This window comes from Onthophagus taurus, chromosome 7, assembly GCF_036711975.1.
Source record: "Onthophagus taurus isolate NC chromosome 7, IU_Otau_3.0, whole genome shotgun sequence".
Taxonomy (NCBI): Eukaryota; Metazoa; Arthropoda; class Insecta; order Coleoptera; family Scarabaeidae; genus Onthophagus; species Onthophagus taurus.
Window position 1 is genome coordinate 14,418,406 of NC_091972.1, and position 18,650 is coordinate 14,437,055.

The 18,650-nt window shown below is 31.0% G+C and overlaps 1 protein-coding gene across 6 annotated transcripts in view; it reads left to right on the forward strand.

Annotated features, from left to right (window-relative positions):
* Window positions 1-338: 338 nt before the first annotated feature.
* Window positions 339-18,650, forward strand: part of LOC111413077 (retained) — a 109,410-nt gene continuing 91,098 nt past the window's right edge. Inside the window, exons 1-3 of one of the 6 annotated variants that reach the window (XM_023043912.2) lie at window positions 340-835; window positions 14,975-15,058; window positions 16,859-16,930. In XM_023043912.2, the coding sequence (XP_022899680.1) occupies window positions 779-835; window positions 14,975-15,058; window positions 16,859-16,930 (213 nt within the window). In that variant the 5' untranslated portion in view covers window positions 340-778. Of the gene's footprint in view, window positions 836-14,974; window positions 15,059-16,007; window positions 16,047-16,858; window positions 16,931-18,650 lie in introns of those variants that run through there. The other 5 variants (XM_023043916.2, XM_023043914.2, XM_023043913.2 and 2 more) reach the window with 5 other exon arrangements.

Below are 18,650 nucleotides of genomic sequence, written 5' to 3' on the forward strand. Positions count from 1 at the left end.
TTTACGATTCGATTTTATGTATTAGTATGCAGTACAGAAAAATGTTATAATACTATGTTATTATATCTAATTCTGCGCAAATCGTAAAATAGACTTGCGCAATAAAATATACAGAGTGAAAACCACCCTCGTTTCGATTGGATAAAACCGTAGCCACACAATAAAAACATATGATTACATATCAAGCAGGCAGAGCGGCTTGATCGGAAAGAAACGCCCCTCCACCTCGAGAACAACGCCCTCTACAAGACGCGATTGGTCAATTGGCGCCTAAAATTTTGTTATCGGTGGTGGTGGAAACGACGATCGTCGTTCGGTATCCGCGCGGCAGCCCTCTCGATCAAGACATAGTTCGTTCGTAAACGTTGGTTGCCACGCAGTCACTAAAAACGACGAGACAACACACGGTATTCCCGGTTTTTTTGGTTTGGTTAATCAAATTCCGGGCCACCTATTAATAATTAATTCAAATCATCTCAAATCGCATCATCGTTGTTTCTCGAACGAACTTTTTAATCGCTTGCAAATGGTTGTTTGCGTTGTCGTTTTGTTTTTAGCGGTTAGTTTTTGTTTTTCGTGAGTGTTTTTTGTCTTTCTTGGATTTGAATTGTTTTTTGGGGGTTTGTGCGGACGAAAATCGGGTGTTTTTACTTTGTTGTTGTCGCGGTTTGTTTTTTCTTGTTTCTTTTTTGTTAAGTCGGAAAGAGGCGTGCTTCGCGGCACGGTTATTGCTGGCAAAATTCGTGTCAAAAACAAGTCGCCGGTGAACCTGTCCAATATGGAGATGGATAACGCGGAGAGAGACGGTGATATAGGGGGAAGCGATGATAATCCTGTAAGTTTTATTTTACACCCAACGTTAAAACTTTAACTTTCACTTGATCACTTTGATTCTAATACTTTCATTTTGGTGTTTTACGTTATGTAAAGTTTAAATGCGGTTTTAATATCGATGTGTTGAAATGAAAAACCGGTTTTAATCTTGTTAACACGTGTTTTAAGGATTAATAAAAGAGATTATTCTGATGTGTCAATTTTAAAGTTTAGGTTGGAATGTTAATGTTGCCATTGTGACGTTAATATAATAAAATAACACTTAAAATTTTCGATGTTTATCTTAAATATAAACTACAAAAAAATAATTTTGTGTTATTTTTTTATGAGTGTGGTAACATTTTTAATATAACCTTAAAACGTCAATGTCAATTTTGAATTCATAAATGTTAATTAATTAATATTAACTAATAAAGTAGATTTTTTTTGAAATTTAATGCAAATATAGTTTTTATTGACTTGGGTTAGGTTATTAGGAATTTTTAGAACTCAAATATAAAAATGACGCTATACAGGGTGTTTATGTAAGTTGTGGCATAATTTTAATTGCAACCTAGAGTAAAAATTTTTTGGTCTAAACCCATACCCAACAATTAACATTTTCAAAAAGTGCAATCGTCATCATTCTGACTCTAGTATTTGTGATTAAAATTACACCACAACTTACAGGGTGTTTCTGCCCTGCATAAAAAATCTTACCTTTTAGTTCTACTTAAAGATTCTTCCATTATTTTTATTATTTCCGTCCTTTTTCCGGGTAAATCCTCTAAAAGAAAAGGAGAAAACCATAAGAATATAAAAATTGTTTACTCTTCGATATAAACTACCTGTTATAACCTAACGGTAAAATGGTATTAAACAAAAGATTCCAAGAAAAAGAACCCGAAAGGTATAAAATCCACCTCCAATGAGTGAAAATAAATACTACTTTGGTGGCATAACAAAAACTATTGTTTAGGTTTTTGACAATTATAAGCAGGTATAATTCCACAAGAAAATTCCTTCTAGAAAATGTACTACATTTTAGTTATATGAATTTAAATTGGTATTTATAAAATCAAATCCAATTGTATATTAATTAATATTAATAAATTAATTTGAAATATCTATTTATAAAATGTCAAATTGACATTTCATGACGTCAAAAATGACATTTGAGGTAAAAATATCATCAATAGCTTTAGTGTCTACAATTGACATCTACAAAATGTCAAAAATAATAGAATTAAATTATTCCTTTTGAAGCACTTGGGTTGACCTTGAGTGTAAAAAAATTGCATACAGGATTAAACTGGATAACTTTTTTTTCAATATTTCAATGTATGGTTTTTGTTGTTTCTGTAAAATCATCACAAAACTCAATAATAGCAAAATAAGCTAAACATTTCTGCCCATAAATAAATTTATCCCCATAAAAATTGTCATAATCTCCTCAGATGTATCAAAGTTTTTTTGTTGAGAAGGATATAGATTTGTTTGTTCTGCAAATTTTAGACCGATAAGTTGCTGAAATTTGAGTTCTGCCACATTTCAATCGTTCCAACCTCAAATAGTCTTCACTCAAATCATAATTCTAAATAATCGTTTTAATGTTTTTTTGATCCAACTAATTCTTCCTGGTATTATTTGCTTTTACATAAAGCTTTATTTCAAAGCATTTTTAAAATAGTTTAAGAACAAATTAATGTCAAAAATTGATATTTCATAAATACTTTGCGATTTCAATAAAATTTAGTTTGGGTTGACCTTGAGTGTAAAAAAATTGCATACTGGATAACTTTTTTTCAGTATTTCGATGTATGATTTTTATGGTTTTTGTTGTTTCTTTAAAATCATCACAAAACCCAATAATAGCAAAATGAGCTAAAACATTTCTGCTCATAAATAAATTAATCCCCATAAAAATTGTCATAATCTCCTCAGATGTATCAAAGTTTTTTTGTTGGGAAGGATATAGATTTATTTGTTCTGCACCCAACGAAATTTTAGACCGATAAGTTGCTGAAATTTGAGTTTTGCCACGTTTCAATCGTTCCAACCTCAAATAGTCTTCACTCAAAACATAATTCTAAATAATCGTTTTAATGTTTTCTTGATCCAACTAATTCTTCCTGGTATTATTTGCTTTTACATATAGCTTTGTTTCAAAACATTTTGAAAATAGTTTAAGAACAAATTAATGTCAAAAATTGATATTTCATAAATACTTTGCGATTTCAATGAAATTTAGTTTGGGTTGACCTTGAGTGTAAAAAAATTGCATACTGGATAACTTTTTTTCAGTATTTCGATGAATGATTTTTATGGTTTTTGTTGTTTCTTTAAAATCATCACAAAACTCAATAATAGCAAAACGAGCTAAACATTTCTGCCCATAAATAAATTAATCCCCATAAAAATTGTCATAATCTCCTCAGATGTATCAAAGTTTTTTTGTTGGGAAGGATATAGATTTATTTGTTCTGCACCCAACGAAATTTTAGACCGATAAGTTGCTGAAATTTGAGTTCTGCCACGTTTCAATCGTTCCAACCTCAAATAGTCTTCACTCAAAACATAATTCTAAATAATCGTTTTAATGTTTTTTTGATCCAACTAATTCTTCCTGGTATTATTTGCTTTTACATAAAGCTTTATTTCAAAGCATTTTTAAAATAGTTTAAGAACAAATTAATGTCAAAAATTGATATTTCATAAATACTTTGCGATGAGTGTGGAACTATGTGTATATAAACCTAATTACACTGTATATGTATAGCTATATCTCGTTAGAGTAGGTTTCTTTTTATAAACTATTAAACTGAGCATGTTAACTTCTAATGATAAAATTTCTTTTCATATTTCAATATAGCTCGTTGATAAGTCGCGTAACTACAACAAATTTTGATTACTTTTGGCTAACATACAACATATTCCTAGGTAACATAATGTTTGAAAGGACTCACGACCTTTATGACATGTGTGCCATAAAAAGTTTTAATTCTTGCAGATGCAAAAATTTAATTCTAATTTTAGTTTATACTGAACACTTTTTTTTAGGTAGGTACTAAAGTATACAAGTATCTGTCACACATAGTTGTATTGCTTGGATGAATACTTGAATAAAACCAAGCATCGTATTTATAAAAGTCATTATGTCATACCTGACTTCCTTCCAATTATTATCTGAACTGAATCTACTTCCTTCTTGGTATGATCCACTTCTAATTACTTTTGCTCTACAATTATATTTTAACCCAAAACTAACTCGAAAAGACTGTTTGATAATTTGATGTTACGATTTTGATGCATACAGCCAATTTTGGAAGAATTATGAATATCGAAACCTCCATTAGTTTCAGACCATACAAAACGTGAAACGTCTTTAAATTGTAGAATGTCAGGTTATAAACTTTAAGTTTCGTTTTAAAGTATGCAGGTTTAGCCGCTAATCGAGAACATAATCTGCGCTTGGAGATCAACAATATACAGAATTTGCCATCTAAAGATAATTCAGATGATTCTTTGTCTTAATTTTTTTCTTCACGCGGTTTTTCCTAACAATGTGCTCTTTATTTAATTTCTAAATTTCTATTATTGTGGGTCATACATGAATTGTATAGATCTTTCTTTGCAGCATGATGTTTTGTTTTCTTATTTACAATAATAAAGAAAAATTGAATACAAGTGTCGGTAACTGTTCCAAGGTCAACAGCAGTATGATTGCATTTTCAGCAACTTTTCTAAAAACTCCTTCACAGTTACTTAACTCTCACCTTCTGGACACTGATTTACCTCAGGAACAGTAGATGTACTACGTATTTCTCCTCAATTGATAATGTTGCAAAATGTTTTCTTGCATACTTGCCCTCGTATTTCCAAATTTCCATTCGTGGCCATTTTTCTGTTTGAAGAATCACTTTATCCTTTGCTTTTAATCTTGTTTCGACCCTCACCAGTTACCAATTCAGCTGCTTCTATCATCTTGATCATCTGAATTGCACGTTTCAGGTTCTGATGATATATACTCAAAACCGGAGGGTTCGTAGGATTCTTGTAGTTGTTCTTCAATTATTTCCTTCATAAAATTGTCATTAATCGGTGGTATACCTTATTTTTGCTACATCTTCATTAACAAATGATGTTGATGGAAATTTCTGGAAATGCTTCCGACAATTTTCCCAGAAATTGAAAAATGATCCATGCTCATAAAATGCAGTGTTGCTATTTTCTGAAATTAGACTGGTGGTATAAACTCAAAACGCCATTTTTTGACATACGACCTATTGCGTCTTTATGGCATTAATGTATTATTTTTTGCAACAGAAAGTAGTGGCAAAGAACTAAAGTGTTGTGCATATATTTTTGATTCTATAATCACAAAATGTCCAGTACCTGTTCAAGTATATCAAAGTTCTTTTGTTGTATATATATTTATATATATTTTATATATTTCTGATTTTCTATTTGTAACAACATGATAACAAAAAAAACACACTGTTGTTATGTTATATGTTAATAAAATAGTATTTTATAGTTTGTAAACCGATTTTATATACAAAATCCTTATTAACAGTCACGTATTTAACGTATAAATTAATATAAATCAAGTAGCCTCATTCAGTTTATTAGTCTATTGTTTATGTGTTGAGCAAATTGTAACTTGAGAAAATAAAAATAAAAATAGAAAGAGAGAAAGAAAATTTAAGACTTATTTCTTTTGAAGAAGAAAAAAAAGGAACCGGTCAATTAATATGGATACGTTCCTAATTTACTTTTTTAATTACCAACCTTTTTCCCCGGAGGCTAAAAATATCCCAAAGATATAATTACTACTTTATGTGGGTATATTATTTCTTTTAACAATTTTTTTACACTTTAATATCTTTTTTTTTTTTTCAACTTGACGTTAATAACAAAAATACCTACATAGATAACGAACGCGTTGTTGCAATCAAGGACGATGCGATAACACGAATAACCGAACACTATAGTCTTTTGTTTTCTTAAATATCTACATATAAAAATTGAAATGAAATGAATTTTTTTTTGATAAAAAATTTGAATGTGAAACAAAAGATTTCCGCGAAGGGGCGTAACCGATTTCACCGCACCTTTTTGATATCTTGCATTGTTCCACGACGAGAGACGAGATCAGAACGTTTTCATTGGCTACGGTTCGCGTTTATACCACGCCCACTGAGCATCACGATTGGATTCAATCGAAACTTGCTATGTACGTTTTAATCCAAAGGAGAAAACCAAAGACACGCCCATGCTTATTGTTGATATTGATCAAAATTAAAAATAAAAAATTAACTTTAAACAATATTAAAAAATCATTTATTGTTATTAATTATAAATTATCTTCTTTTTTTTCGTTATTTGAATTGGTTGTTTATAAAAAACATAAAAAGGTCAATATTAACGTCAAATAGATTTGTTGATGTCATTAACGCCAACTATCTAAACAGAATAATAATAAGAAGTAAGGCGGAAACTCGTTAATGTGTTGTTGATGCGATTCGGATATAATGGGTTTTGTGTAATTTTGCCATTAATTTAAGGTTTAAATTGATATTAAAAAGACAATCGTGACGCAAATTTTCTTTTGTATTTTACGAGAATGTGACAATTTTCGATCAATTATATTCGATGCTAAATAATATCTTGCCAACTTTAAACAAAAAACATTATTTTATAACTCTTTTGAGGTTAAGTTTAATTTTAAAAGTATAAATCATAATTTGTTATTTTTTGGGGTTATGTTATAATAACTTGACATTTTTGAAATATCTTTCACGTAAAATGTCATTTTTTGTAAATGTCAAAAGATGACATTTGTTTTATTTTAATAATAAAAAGAAATTATTAAGGTCTGACGACCATAAAAAACCATTAGCGATGACTTGGCAACATTTGGAATTGCCATTCTCTGTTTTTAGTAATCTTCCTCTGATTACCTTCTGAAGTGTGGACAAAAATTCACAAATTCTTCTGATATTTTTATTTTATTTACTTGATCTGTTCTGATAAATCGAAAAGTTCTTGGATCAAATGGTGCATCTTCTTATACAGCTCTTCCACACCAGATTAATTAGCTATAAATACTTAACCTTGCCGATATTGCCTTTATTAGACATACTGCAAGCTGCTTCTACTGCGGTAACAAACTGCTCAAAGTGTTATTAAATGAACGATAATGTCCAAGGTAATCCCATCTTAGAAGTAACCAGCAGAATGGAAAAGATGTAAATAAGGTGTTATGAGGAAGTGCAGAAGTCAAAATGCGGTGTCTATTTAAATTACTGTGATAATGAAAATAAGAAATTTTGAACACAACGTTAATTTGGTGGTACTTTCCAATATTGCAGAAATACAGAACGCTCTAAATAATAATTCGTAATATAGTTAATGTAAAGAGGAAGCAATGCCAAAGACAATATTTTCAAATATCTTTGGCAAAAAAAGTTTTTGACTTTTATGCAAAAACGTTTGACGATTCAATTTTTATCGCATCATATTTTCATATGAACTTGCAAGTTAAATGGAGCATTGGAAAACTACGGCTAGACATTTTGTTTTTTATCTTATAAAGGTTTAAAAGAATTTAAATCTACCACTGTTGAAATCTCTGCCCACTAATTGCATACTGCTCTATTATATACTGAAAAAAACAACGTCTAAACAATAAATGTTAGAAACCAGTTGCATAAAAAATTAATTAGACATTTTTCACTCCTTATTTGTAATTTATCTAATTTGTCAAGGTTATCAGTAGCTACATCATTTCCAGACTATCATTTAAGTTTTAGCTTTCACTTTTATTCTCATTAGCTCGCAGTATAAATTAATATTAAATTAAAAAGAAGTTAATGAAAAATACTTCTGACGACGATGATTTTTTTAGACAAGGAGGTAGCTTGCGTTCGACACTTATGCTGCAGAGATATGAGCAGATACAGCAAAAACAAATCAAATAATAAGATAACGAAATGAAGACACTGGTAACAAAACGAGGGGTTAGTCTACGTGATCATGTCAGGAGCAGTGCAGTAAGAGATGAATGCTAATTTCAGGATGTGGCGAGATGGGCGCGATGCAAGCCACGAGAATAGAGAGATAATGACAATAGGATTTTTCCGGAAAGATTTGTCAAATAGATCATGATAGAAAAATCAGACCACAAAGGAGTTTCTGGAACACCATCTAAAAGATGGTATGAAAGTTGGATTTCAGGATCGTAGGAGGCCTCAATGTAGAAAAATACATGACATCTTCCTATTAGAAGAGAAAGAAGAAGATTCTTGCTGTACTTGCTGATAAACAAGCCTTAAACATTCGTACTCTTCATAAACTGCTATAACTGACCACCACCAGCTTGGATGCAGGCATATAACTTTCTCCTCATTGATTGCCGAATACGTATCAGATCTTTCAAGTCTTCATTTTAACTAGAGTAGCATACACATAATAAATATACAGCCGGAATAAGTCTGGGAATCGAGTCGGCCATAAGTGATTATTACACATACTCTAGACGCACGTCATTCTTCCAAAAATTGTTACTCACTGCATCAGTAAATCTATTTGGTACATATTCACCCAGGCACTAACAATTCCAACCCAAATATTTAGTAAAAATCATCTTCAGTGTCACATGGTACTAGGGAATTCCTCAGCCCACACATGGTTATTACTGAAAATGTTGATTCCATTTCGTGAGAGATTTGTTTCATCTGCACTAATAGTTGCAGCTTTTCAACCCAAGTAGACAAAAGGGCTATATTTGCTTCCCCGATTTCCCAACTTGTTGGAATGTCAGATACATTACAGGAATGTGCAGGAAAATGACGACCAGGAAATCGTTTACTATACATGCCCATTCTGCATAACATATTCCTATTGGGAAAATTTGTGTGGTGCTATTTTTGGAATCTGCACTAATGAAAATTTAAGACTAACCAAAAGGAAGAATAAGAAGAATAAGTCACAAAAGGAAATAATGTCCAGTAAAGTGTAGTGGAATAGCTTTTTTCAAATTTTTGTAACATTCAAAATGTTATTGCCTTGTATATTGGAATCTTTCCAAAAATCATCTAACGATAAAAAAGAACTTAAAATACCAGAATAAAATATTCCATGAATTTTTGCACAATGTTTAGGAAACACATTCTAATAAGATTAAGAAATATTGGGGTTGGGATTACATTTTGGGGTTGCTTCTGTACCTATGGATGGGGTTGAGTCTAGAGTTTCAAGTCTTTCAATGTCATATAAAATACGAGAATATTGAGTATAGACAGTTTAATTCAAGGAAAAAAGTAATGAACACTACAACTCAGCAAATGCTAAAAATGCGTTTTTATGCCAGGTATGCTACATTAGAAAACCTTGAATAGTATGATCTATTACAGTGTCTCACAAAAGTCTTCATACACGATGCAAAATACGAGTTTGAACTGTATCATATATAAAATTGGCAGAAGAAAATAAAAAAAAAGCACTGTTAGATAAAAACGGATCAACAAAAAGTTATCCCATGAAATGAAGTTACACAAAAGAGTTAAGTTGTGCCATAAATCACAATATGCAGAAAATTAAAACACTAATATAAAAAACTCCTTTTGCTTTACTCGAAGTAGCTAGACGTGTAGGCATGGATGGAAATTTTTGGAAAGTTTGTATATCTGAGTTTCGTAGTTTTTCCCAAACTTATGTATAGGATTGTATCAAAATGGAGATTAGGGTAGATGGGTCTAGCTGTTTTAGTATATTACAGAGCAAGATCTAGTTTTTTTCCAAAACCAAGATGACCAAACTTGATGCAGTTATTTTCTTTATTATATTTATTAAAATTGAATGATTTCGTTTAAAACCAATGAAACAAGTAAATTTATAAGAAATCATAAAATTGACTTTATTTTTAGTGTCACAATTTTAATTTGATCCCATTAATTTCAATTAGTAGTCTTCAAATCAGGGATAATTTTCCATTTTGTAGATGTCATTTTATTTTGGGATTCTTTTTGAGATGTCATAAAACGATTAACTTTGATTAACTTTAACCCAGATCGCCAATTAGTACCAATTGACCGTTGTGATTTTCGTCCGAAATTCACACCCGCTTAATTTCGCCTCTTTATAACCCTAAAATTAAGCCCCCAAGGACGAATCCATTTACTTTTATAATCCAAATCTAGAAAAATAAGGGTTATATTATTAGAATTTCGAATCAATTTATATAAGGATGGAAAGAAAAATTTTTTGTTTAAATTTTTGAACATCACCCCCGAATATACTATATAAATTCAATTATACGAAAGACGACAAAACCTGTAGGGGGTTTCTACAGAGCGCGCCTATAAATACTTTGGTGACAATATTAAAATGAAACCGTATATTAATAGGAATGTAATGCCCGGGGTGTTGGACGCCCGCTGTTCACAATGATAAATCAATTCCTCGCTGTATACACACATGCATCTTATAAAGGACCAACTTACGGTTGTGTTTGTGTGTGTGTCCCCGGCGTCCCGTCGCGTCCTTTGTATTATTTATGACAAATTTATAACAGTTTCTGACTCTTCATAACTCCCACACAAAACCGTTCGAATCTAAAAACCAGATAATAACTAGCGTTTAATCAAAACATTAAGTTATTTGCTAAACTACAAGGTTCACCCAATAAATCATAATGACAATTGTAATATATTTTAATGAAAAGATTAATTTAATTAAAACCAATTAAATTGGTTAATTAATAATAATAAATTCATCATAAACGTTATTTCTTTAATAATTATTGGTGATGTATGATAAACATCATAATGTTGTGTATATAGGTAAATAAAAATTTGCCTGAAGATGCAGGGCTAAATCCGAAACTTTCTAGAAACTTACTTTAATTAGTGTTAGCTCTAATTTTGGTTGTTACTCAGTGTTAGATTGTAGTATGTTTTTGTTGAACAAGAACTGGAACTAACGCAAGATCTAGAACTTGTATATTTTTCATTGAACTGAAACTAAAACTAACACTAGTTCTAGGTCTAGTGTTAGTTCTAGTATTAATTGTTATTCAGAACTAAACTGCTAGATGTCTCGCTACTACAATTAAACCAAAAGAAGCCCTATTACAATATTAGTACTTACACATTGTTTCAATTTTCTGCACATTGTGGTTTAAAGTTGTAGAGCATAACTGTATGAATACTTTTATATAAGTTCTTTTCATAAGATAACTTTTCATTAAACTGTTTTTATGTAACAGTACTTTACTTGACTTTGTTTTGAAGATTTTACCTACAATATAGTATAAACTCGTATTTTGCATAGTGTATTAAGACTTTTGCGAGATACTGTAGTAGATCATACTGAATTATAGTGTTCAGTATCTTTTTCTTTGAATATAACTGTCTATACTCAATATTGTCGTGTTTTATATGACACTGAGACTTGAAAACTCTAGACTCAACCCCATCTCTAGCTACAAAAGCAACCCCAAAATGTAATCCCAACCCCAATATTTTTTAATCTTATTAGAACGTGTTTCCTAAACATTGTGCAGAAATTCATGGAATATTTTATTGTGGTATTTTAACTTCTTTTTTATCGTTAGATGATTTTTGGAAAGATATAAGGCATTAATATTTTAAATGTTGCAAAATTTGAATAAAAGGTGTTAGAATTATATTGTTATGTCATTGTTTCAACATTTTCTGTAACAACCATGTGTGGGCTGAGGAACTGCCTAGTATCATATGATACCAAAAACCAGATAATAACTAGCATTTAATCAAAACATTAAGTTATTTGCTAAACTACAAGGTTCACCAAATAAATCATAATGACAATTGTAATATATATAATGTAAAACTAGAATTAACACTAGACCTAGAACTAGAATCATTCGGGTTTAGCCGTCTTTAGAGACGTGCGGCTAAACCCAAATGATTCTAGTTCTAGGTATAGTGTTAATTCTACATGGTAACAGTGCTAGTGTAAAACTAGAACTAACACTAGACCTAGAACTAGAATCATTCGGGTTTAGCCGTCTTTAGAGACGTGCGGCTAAACCCAAATCATTCTAGTTTTAGGTATAGTGTTAATTTTATATAGTAACAGTGCTAGTGTAAAACTAGAACTAACACTAGACCTAGAACTAGAATCATTCGGGTTTAGCCGTCTTTAGAGACGTGCGGCTAAACCCAAATGATTCTAGTTCTAGGTATAGTGTTAATTATATATAGTAACAATGCTAGTGTAAAACTAGAACTAACACTAGACCTAGAACTAGAAACATCCTGAAGACGCACGGCTAAACCCGAAACTTTCTAGTTCTAGGTTTAGTGTTAGTTCTAGTTTCATTTGTTATTCAGAGCTAAATTGTTGTATATTTTTATTGACCTACGCACTTAATTCGCAATTAATTTAATGTCTGATTGACAAAAATAGTCATCTGTAAGACTGCAAACCATTCTGCCTGAAGTGTATCAACTGTCAACGATATTTCAAAGTTGATTAGCCCCTCTGTTTTTATCTAGAAGAACAAAATAGTTGTTTGTAACAAAATTTGTACTTTGGTGCTGCGAAGGTTCATCATTGACAAGTTGACGATAAATAACGATTTGTTTTTTCATCTGCCCTTAATTATGCAAACAGAATAGCGGCAAAATTTATCGCAAGAAGTTAATCTCTTTTAGCCTTTATTCAATTCTGGGTCTGCCAATATCCTGCGAAAGTTAACATCTCAACACAGAGCACTATCTTGAATGAATAAGGAAAAACTTTTAAGGAAAAATGTTTGTAACCTCTTTTCTAATACGGTTTATTATTTTTACTAGATAACCCTTCTCGATAATTTTATGTCATAAAGAACCTAAAGAATCAGACTCCAAATATTTCTTTGTAGATTTTTACTAGTAGAGGTCTTAATGTATACGGATTTATTTGTTATTACAAAGGAATTTATCAAAAGCTTGAATTGGCTTTATCTGGGTTGATACGGCCTACAAAAATATAAAAAATAAATGGCCAACATTGAGGATTACAACTGCGTGACTCTTTTTGTGGACAATCTTTAGCCAAGTCAAACCTAGTACATCAAACACAATAAATGATTTAATGTTTTCTCGTCGGAATTCAAACATCATCCTTAACTTTCCTCGATTGTAACTTTCAAAAGTATACTGTTCAGACTAACAAAGGAGAGAATTTTAGTTTCAAGTTACTATTGGTGAAAAGAAGGACACAGAGGCTTGAACTGTAAAACTAAGAAGATTGATGATAAAAGTTAATCATACTTCATGGAATACATTCTTGTGAAGGATCCAATGTCAATAACTCGATCATATTAAAACATGTATGGATCTCACTATGTATCTTAATGAATAGGTCAGAAAACATGAAGGGGAATATGTCAAAATCTTTGACAGTACCTGTATTTTATGAGCAGCTCTAAAAGAAAGTTTGTTGTCTACTGCGCATGTTCATAAACATGGTTGAGTGTTGGTGAAGTTTAATAAATTGGGTTTTGACTGTAAAATTAATCAGGAATGTTTTGCCAAACTTGAAGGTTTTAGTTATGAAAAAAGTAAAACGATGATCAAAACAGTTTTTTTTGCATTTCAACTAAAAACCATGTAACTGAGAAATCTGAGACACATTTATTTTATTGTATTAATTAAAAATTTTGCTGAGCAAAACTAATAAATAGTGGTAATAATATGTCATAGCAGATTTGTGGTAAGCATTAGTCCTCTAAATATCAAAACAAGAATTTTAATAAGTTTTTTCATTATTTCTATTTTAATATTTGATCTAAAACTAGAACTAACACTAGACCTGGAACTAGAAACATTCGGGATTAGCCGTCTTAATAAACCCGAATGTTTCTAGTTCTAGGTCTAGTGTTAATTCTAATTCCAGTGTTAGTTCTAGTTTTTGTCGTTATTTAGTGCTGGATTGTAGTATTTTTCATTGAACTAAAACTAGAACCAACACTAGAACTAGAAATATTCGGGTTTAGCCACACGTCTCTCAAGACGGCTAACTCCGAATGATTCTAGATCTAGGTCTTGTGTTAGTTGTTGTTAGTTGTAGTGATAGTGCTAGTGTAAAACTAGAACTAACACTAGACCTGGAACTAGAAACATTCGAGTTTAGCCGTCTTAAGAGACGTGTGGCTAAACCCGAATATTTCTAGTTCTAAGTCTAGAATAACAACTAAAATAAGAGTTAACACTAGAATTAGAACTAACGCTAGAACTAGAAAATTTCGGGTTTAGCTGCCTTAACGAACTATTTTCTTAGTTGGTACTTCCGATAATTATTATATAGTGACGGAAAATCATTAATTATTTTTCTTTTTAATTAATAATTATAAATCAGAATGGCAAAAAAAAATACAGTAGTCGTGTAAATGTAAGAATAAGAAAGTCTGTTAGCGTGTATACGTGGGTAATTATTGAACATTAACAGTTTCTCAGACTATATTTTTTCTTTTCTTCGAGTGTCTTTAAGTTTAAACGTTGCGCGTTTTCTTCTTAGCCGTGTGAGAACGGTTTCGAACGGAACGAGGAGAGATGATTGTTAGCAGTAGCGAGGAGAAGTAGCCGTTTTAAATTGCGATTGGAAGTGGAAAATTAAATTAAAAATTTATATCTCTTAGTTTTATTCGCAAAAATCTCTAGTTACTTGAAATCATATAAAGTTTTATTTAGGGATTCTGTTAACGTTATGTTTAATACACTCAATACATCAGTTATGAAAATAAAACGATCTCAAAACCATTCATTAACGCAGTAATTAACCTTTATTTATCAATAATTGCATTCTGTAACCAACCGCCGACGATTTCTCTCGGCTGATTACTTGCGGTGTTTAGCTGGAAAAGACGGCGGTCAACTGGTAATCTGTCGGCAATCGACTTTATATAGTATAGTAGGTAGTTGATGTTGTGGAGGAGAACTTAAACTTCATACAAGTCTAACTTGTTCGGGATAATACCGAGAAATTGATGGGAAAACCAAAAATAAACTTTTATTGATTTTAATTAAAAACATCTTATTTAAGATATTTTCAATTTATTATTATTTATTATCATAAAAAAAACAAATTCAAGTTCACCTCTTTATTTTTTTCTTTTCTACTTAAATTTCAGTTCCACCCGAGATGGCCCCAACACATCTTGGACACTTACCGAAAGAAGACACTTGCAAACGGGGTTTCAATCCACGATACAACAGTAAGATATTGTTAAAAAGATTGCATGCCCTAAAATAAAATTAACATTTTTTCTCTTGTACAAAATTAATTACCCATCTTGTCTATACGTATAAATAATTTCTTAACCGTTTTCAAAGTTATTCGTTTTCGTGCTCGGCTCGGTTCGTAAAGCTCGTCTTCGACTACGGAGGTCTCGATAATCTTAAGAGTATCGACCGTCAGGTCTCGAAATGAGATCGATTAGTCTCTTCATCTTTTTTCTTTTCAAAATAGATCTCTCAGTCCGTAAAGAAAGAAAGAGGAGGAACTCCTCTAAAATAACGATAAAGATCTCGTTTTTTTTTGTTACTATTTGTTAATTTTATTGTTTTGTGGTTTTATCTTCGTCAAAAAATTCGAAATAAAAAGAATTTTTTCGTAGAGAGTTAATAAGAGAGTTTAAAGAAAAAAAGGTAGATAGCACAATAGACAAAAGTTAATTATCACATCTAATTGGTACCCATATAACGGATTTTTTATATCTCAAAACACGTTTAGATACAAAATGTTTATTGTTGGAAGCTTTCTAAACGGCACAAGTGTTTCATCACGTACAATCGTGTTATCCAATTAGGAGCAATTAACTCCCGGAGAGAATTACCTTTTTGTATTAACTTAAAATAAAAATTAATAAAAATTGGCCTAAATTACTACTCTTTAAAAATTTTTTAATTATAATAAATAATTTAAATTTTAAAATTTTCCCGCCACTACTAAAACAGTAATTTTAGGTAATACCAACATTTAAATCACAACAATTAATTATTTAATATAATTTTTTTGAATTATTTTTTTTCAATTTTTATTAATTAACCAATTCAATTAATTTTAATTAGATTAATTAACGTTGTTATTAATAATTTCGATTTTATTTCCAACTTTGAAACACACTTAATACATTTCAATAATTGAGGTTATGTCATTGATGAACTGTCATCGTTTCGGTTACGATTATTTCTCAAAAATATGTAAGTTTTTCTTCTAATAACTTCAAAAATAATTCTTTTTATAAACTAAAAGATTAAAATTGAATTAATTACCTCGATTAAAAAAAAAGTTATTTTTAATTAATACTTTTAGATCTACGTTCTGCTAATTAGTTTCAAATGAAATGTCACTTTGACGTTTAAACGTCAAAAATAACTTAAATTATCCTTTAAAAATCGTAATCTTTCTGATTATTTTTATAATATATTTTTAAATGAACAAATTAGAAATTTAATGATTACAGTATCCTTGTACATAAATGAATTTTTAAAAACCTGTTTACATTAAGTCTTAATTATAATTTATACTTCTGAATACACAGTCGAACTGAGTTTGTATTAGTAGTAGTACTAGAAAAACACGTTTGTAATTATTATAGAAACGATAATTGTAATAATAACAACGTTTTTAAAGAACGAAAACGGAACGAAACCCAGCGGGTAGAGGGAGAAAGGGGGAAGTGAATACTAAGTCTTTTCGGTCGAATTTTAATTAGGAGATTTCTCGGAATAAAACGATTAAGGCCCGAAACGAAAATGGCTTTTATGACGCTTAATTAGGTTGTTTTTCGTTCTCTTTGTATTTTTTTTTCTTTTCCACATCTATATCGCTGTTAATTACAAGATTAGAATAATGGTAATATTAAAATAAAGTATAATATTTATGCAACAATTTAAAATCCTCCCACTAAGATAAACGATTTTCACTTTGAATTAATTAAATTATTAATTACTTTTAGTTAATAAATTTCAAAATTATTGATTTGAGGATCTTTTTTGGTTTTCTTTTACAGGTCCCACTAATAGCAAGTGCCCATGTAGAGACTGTTATGGATAGTGGCCGTTTGGGATCCGAAAATTCAGATGTAAATATTCAAAATTATTTTATTTTCATTTTAATCCATTAATTAATCAAGTAAAGTCAATGAATTCATCTGAAAATCATACAAATTTCAACCCAAAAAAGAGCCTTTAGATCTATTTTGTTTCTTTCTTGTTGAAACAGAAAACGTGTTGTATCTTTCAATCTTGCAGCATCAGATTTTGCAAATACAGACATTTTTATCTTCAATAGCAGACGATTTCATGTTGTTCCTTATATATCTTTGTAAAGATACAAAGTTTCTTATAAGACGATATTTACCCTCAAGGGTAGGATCTTTAATAGCTCAGACCATTTCGTGGTGATATATTAAATGTAGCGCCTCGCCCGCAAACGCCCAAATCGTTCTTTATACAGGGTGTTTTAGGTTTTTGTAGCAGGACTTTAACAGTCGATCTTTTAACTAATTAACTAATTTTTGTGTTAATTAACTAATTAACACAAACTCCATATAAACATAGGTCAACAAAAGCTCTGATTTGGAGATACAGGGTGTTCAAATTAAATTTTTAAGTTCATTTTTATTTAATATTACACGTGCATTTCAACCGATTCTTTTCAAATTTGGTATACGGAGGTTGTTTGGCATGAGAAAGACGATTATGGAGTCTGTTTTACTATAGCCGGTAGAGTAACGTATTCTTTACGGATTAAAATAACTTTTCTGACAGTATACTTTTTGGCGTTTTGAATAAAAAATTTTATTCTGTGTACTTTTGAAGCAAAAAACTCTTACCAAACTCTTATCAAAATGCGCTAAAGTTTATCGTTTTTAAGATAATCCGCTTTTTATAGGTATAATAATGTTTCCCAAATTTGAATATAATCGGTTGAAATACACGTGTAATATTAAATAAAAATCTATTAAAAAATTTAACTGAATGAAGTTGAATATGAATATGATGTTTTTGTGGTAATGTTAAAAGATCTATCGACTGTTAAAGTCCTGCTACAAAAACCTGAAACACCCTGTATATCTTGGTAAAGACACAGTCTCTTATAAAAAAACTTTACCTTCAAATCACTGAGGTCGCTTGCGGGCGAGGCGCTAGAATCTTCAATAACTGACGATTTCGTGTTGATATGTCAAATCTAACGCCTCGCCCGCAAGCGACCTCGGCGATTTGAGGCGAAATTGTTCCTTATATATCTTGGTAAAGATACAAAGTCTCTTATAAGACGATATTTACCCTCAAACCGCCGAGGTTGCTTGCGGGCGAGGCGCTAGAATCTTCAATAGCTGACGTTTTGGTGTTGATCTGTTAAATGTAGCGCCTCGCCCGCAAGCGACCTCGGCGATTTGAAGCGAAATCGTTTCTTATGTATCTTGGTAAAGATACAAAGTCTCATAAAAGAAGATTTTACTCAAATCGACGAGGTTGCTTACGCTCGACGTGCTAGAATCTTCAATAACTGACGATTTCGTGTTGATATGTCAAGTCTAGCGCCTCGCCCGCAAGCGACCTCGGCGATTTGAGGCGAAATTGTTCCTTACATATCTTGGTAAAGATACAAAGTCTCTTATAAGACGATATTTACCCTCAAACCGCCGAGGTTGCTTGCGGGCGAGGCGCTAGAATCTTCAATAGCTGACGTTTTGGTGTTGATCTGTTAAATGTAGCGCCTCGCCCGCAAGCGACCTCGGCGATTAGAGGCGAAATCGTTTCTTATATATCTTGGTAAAGATACAAAGTCTCTTATAA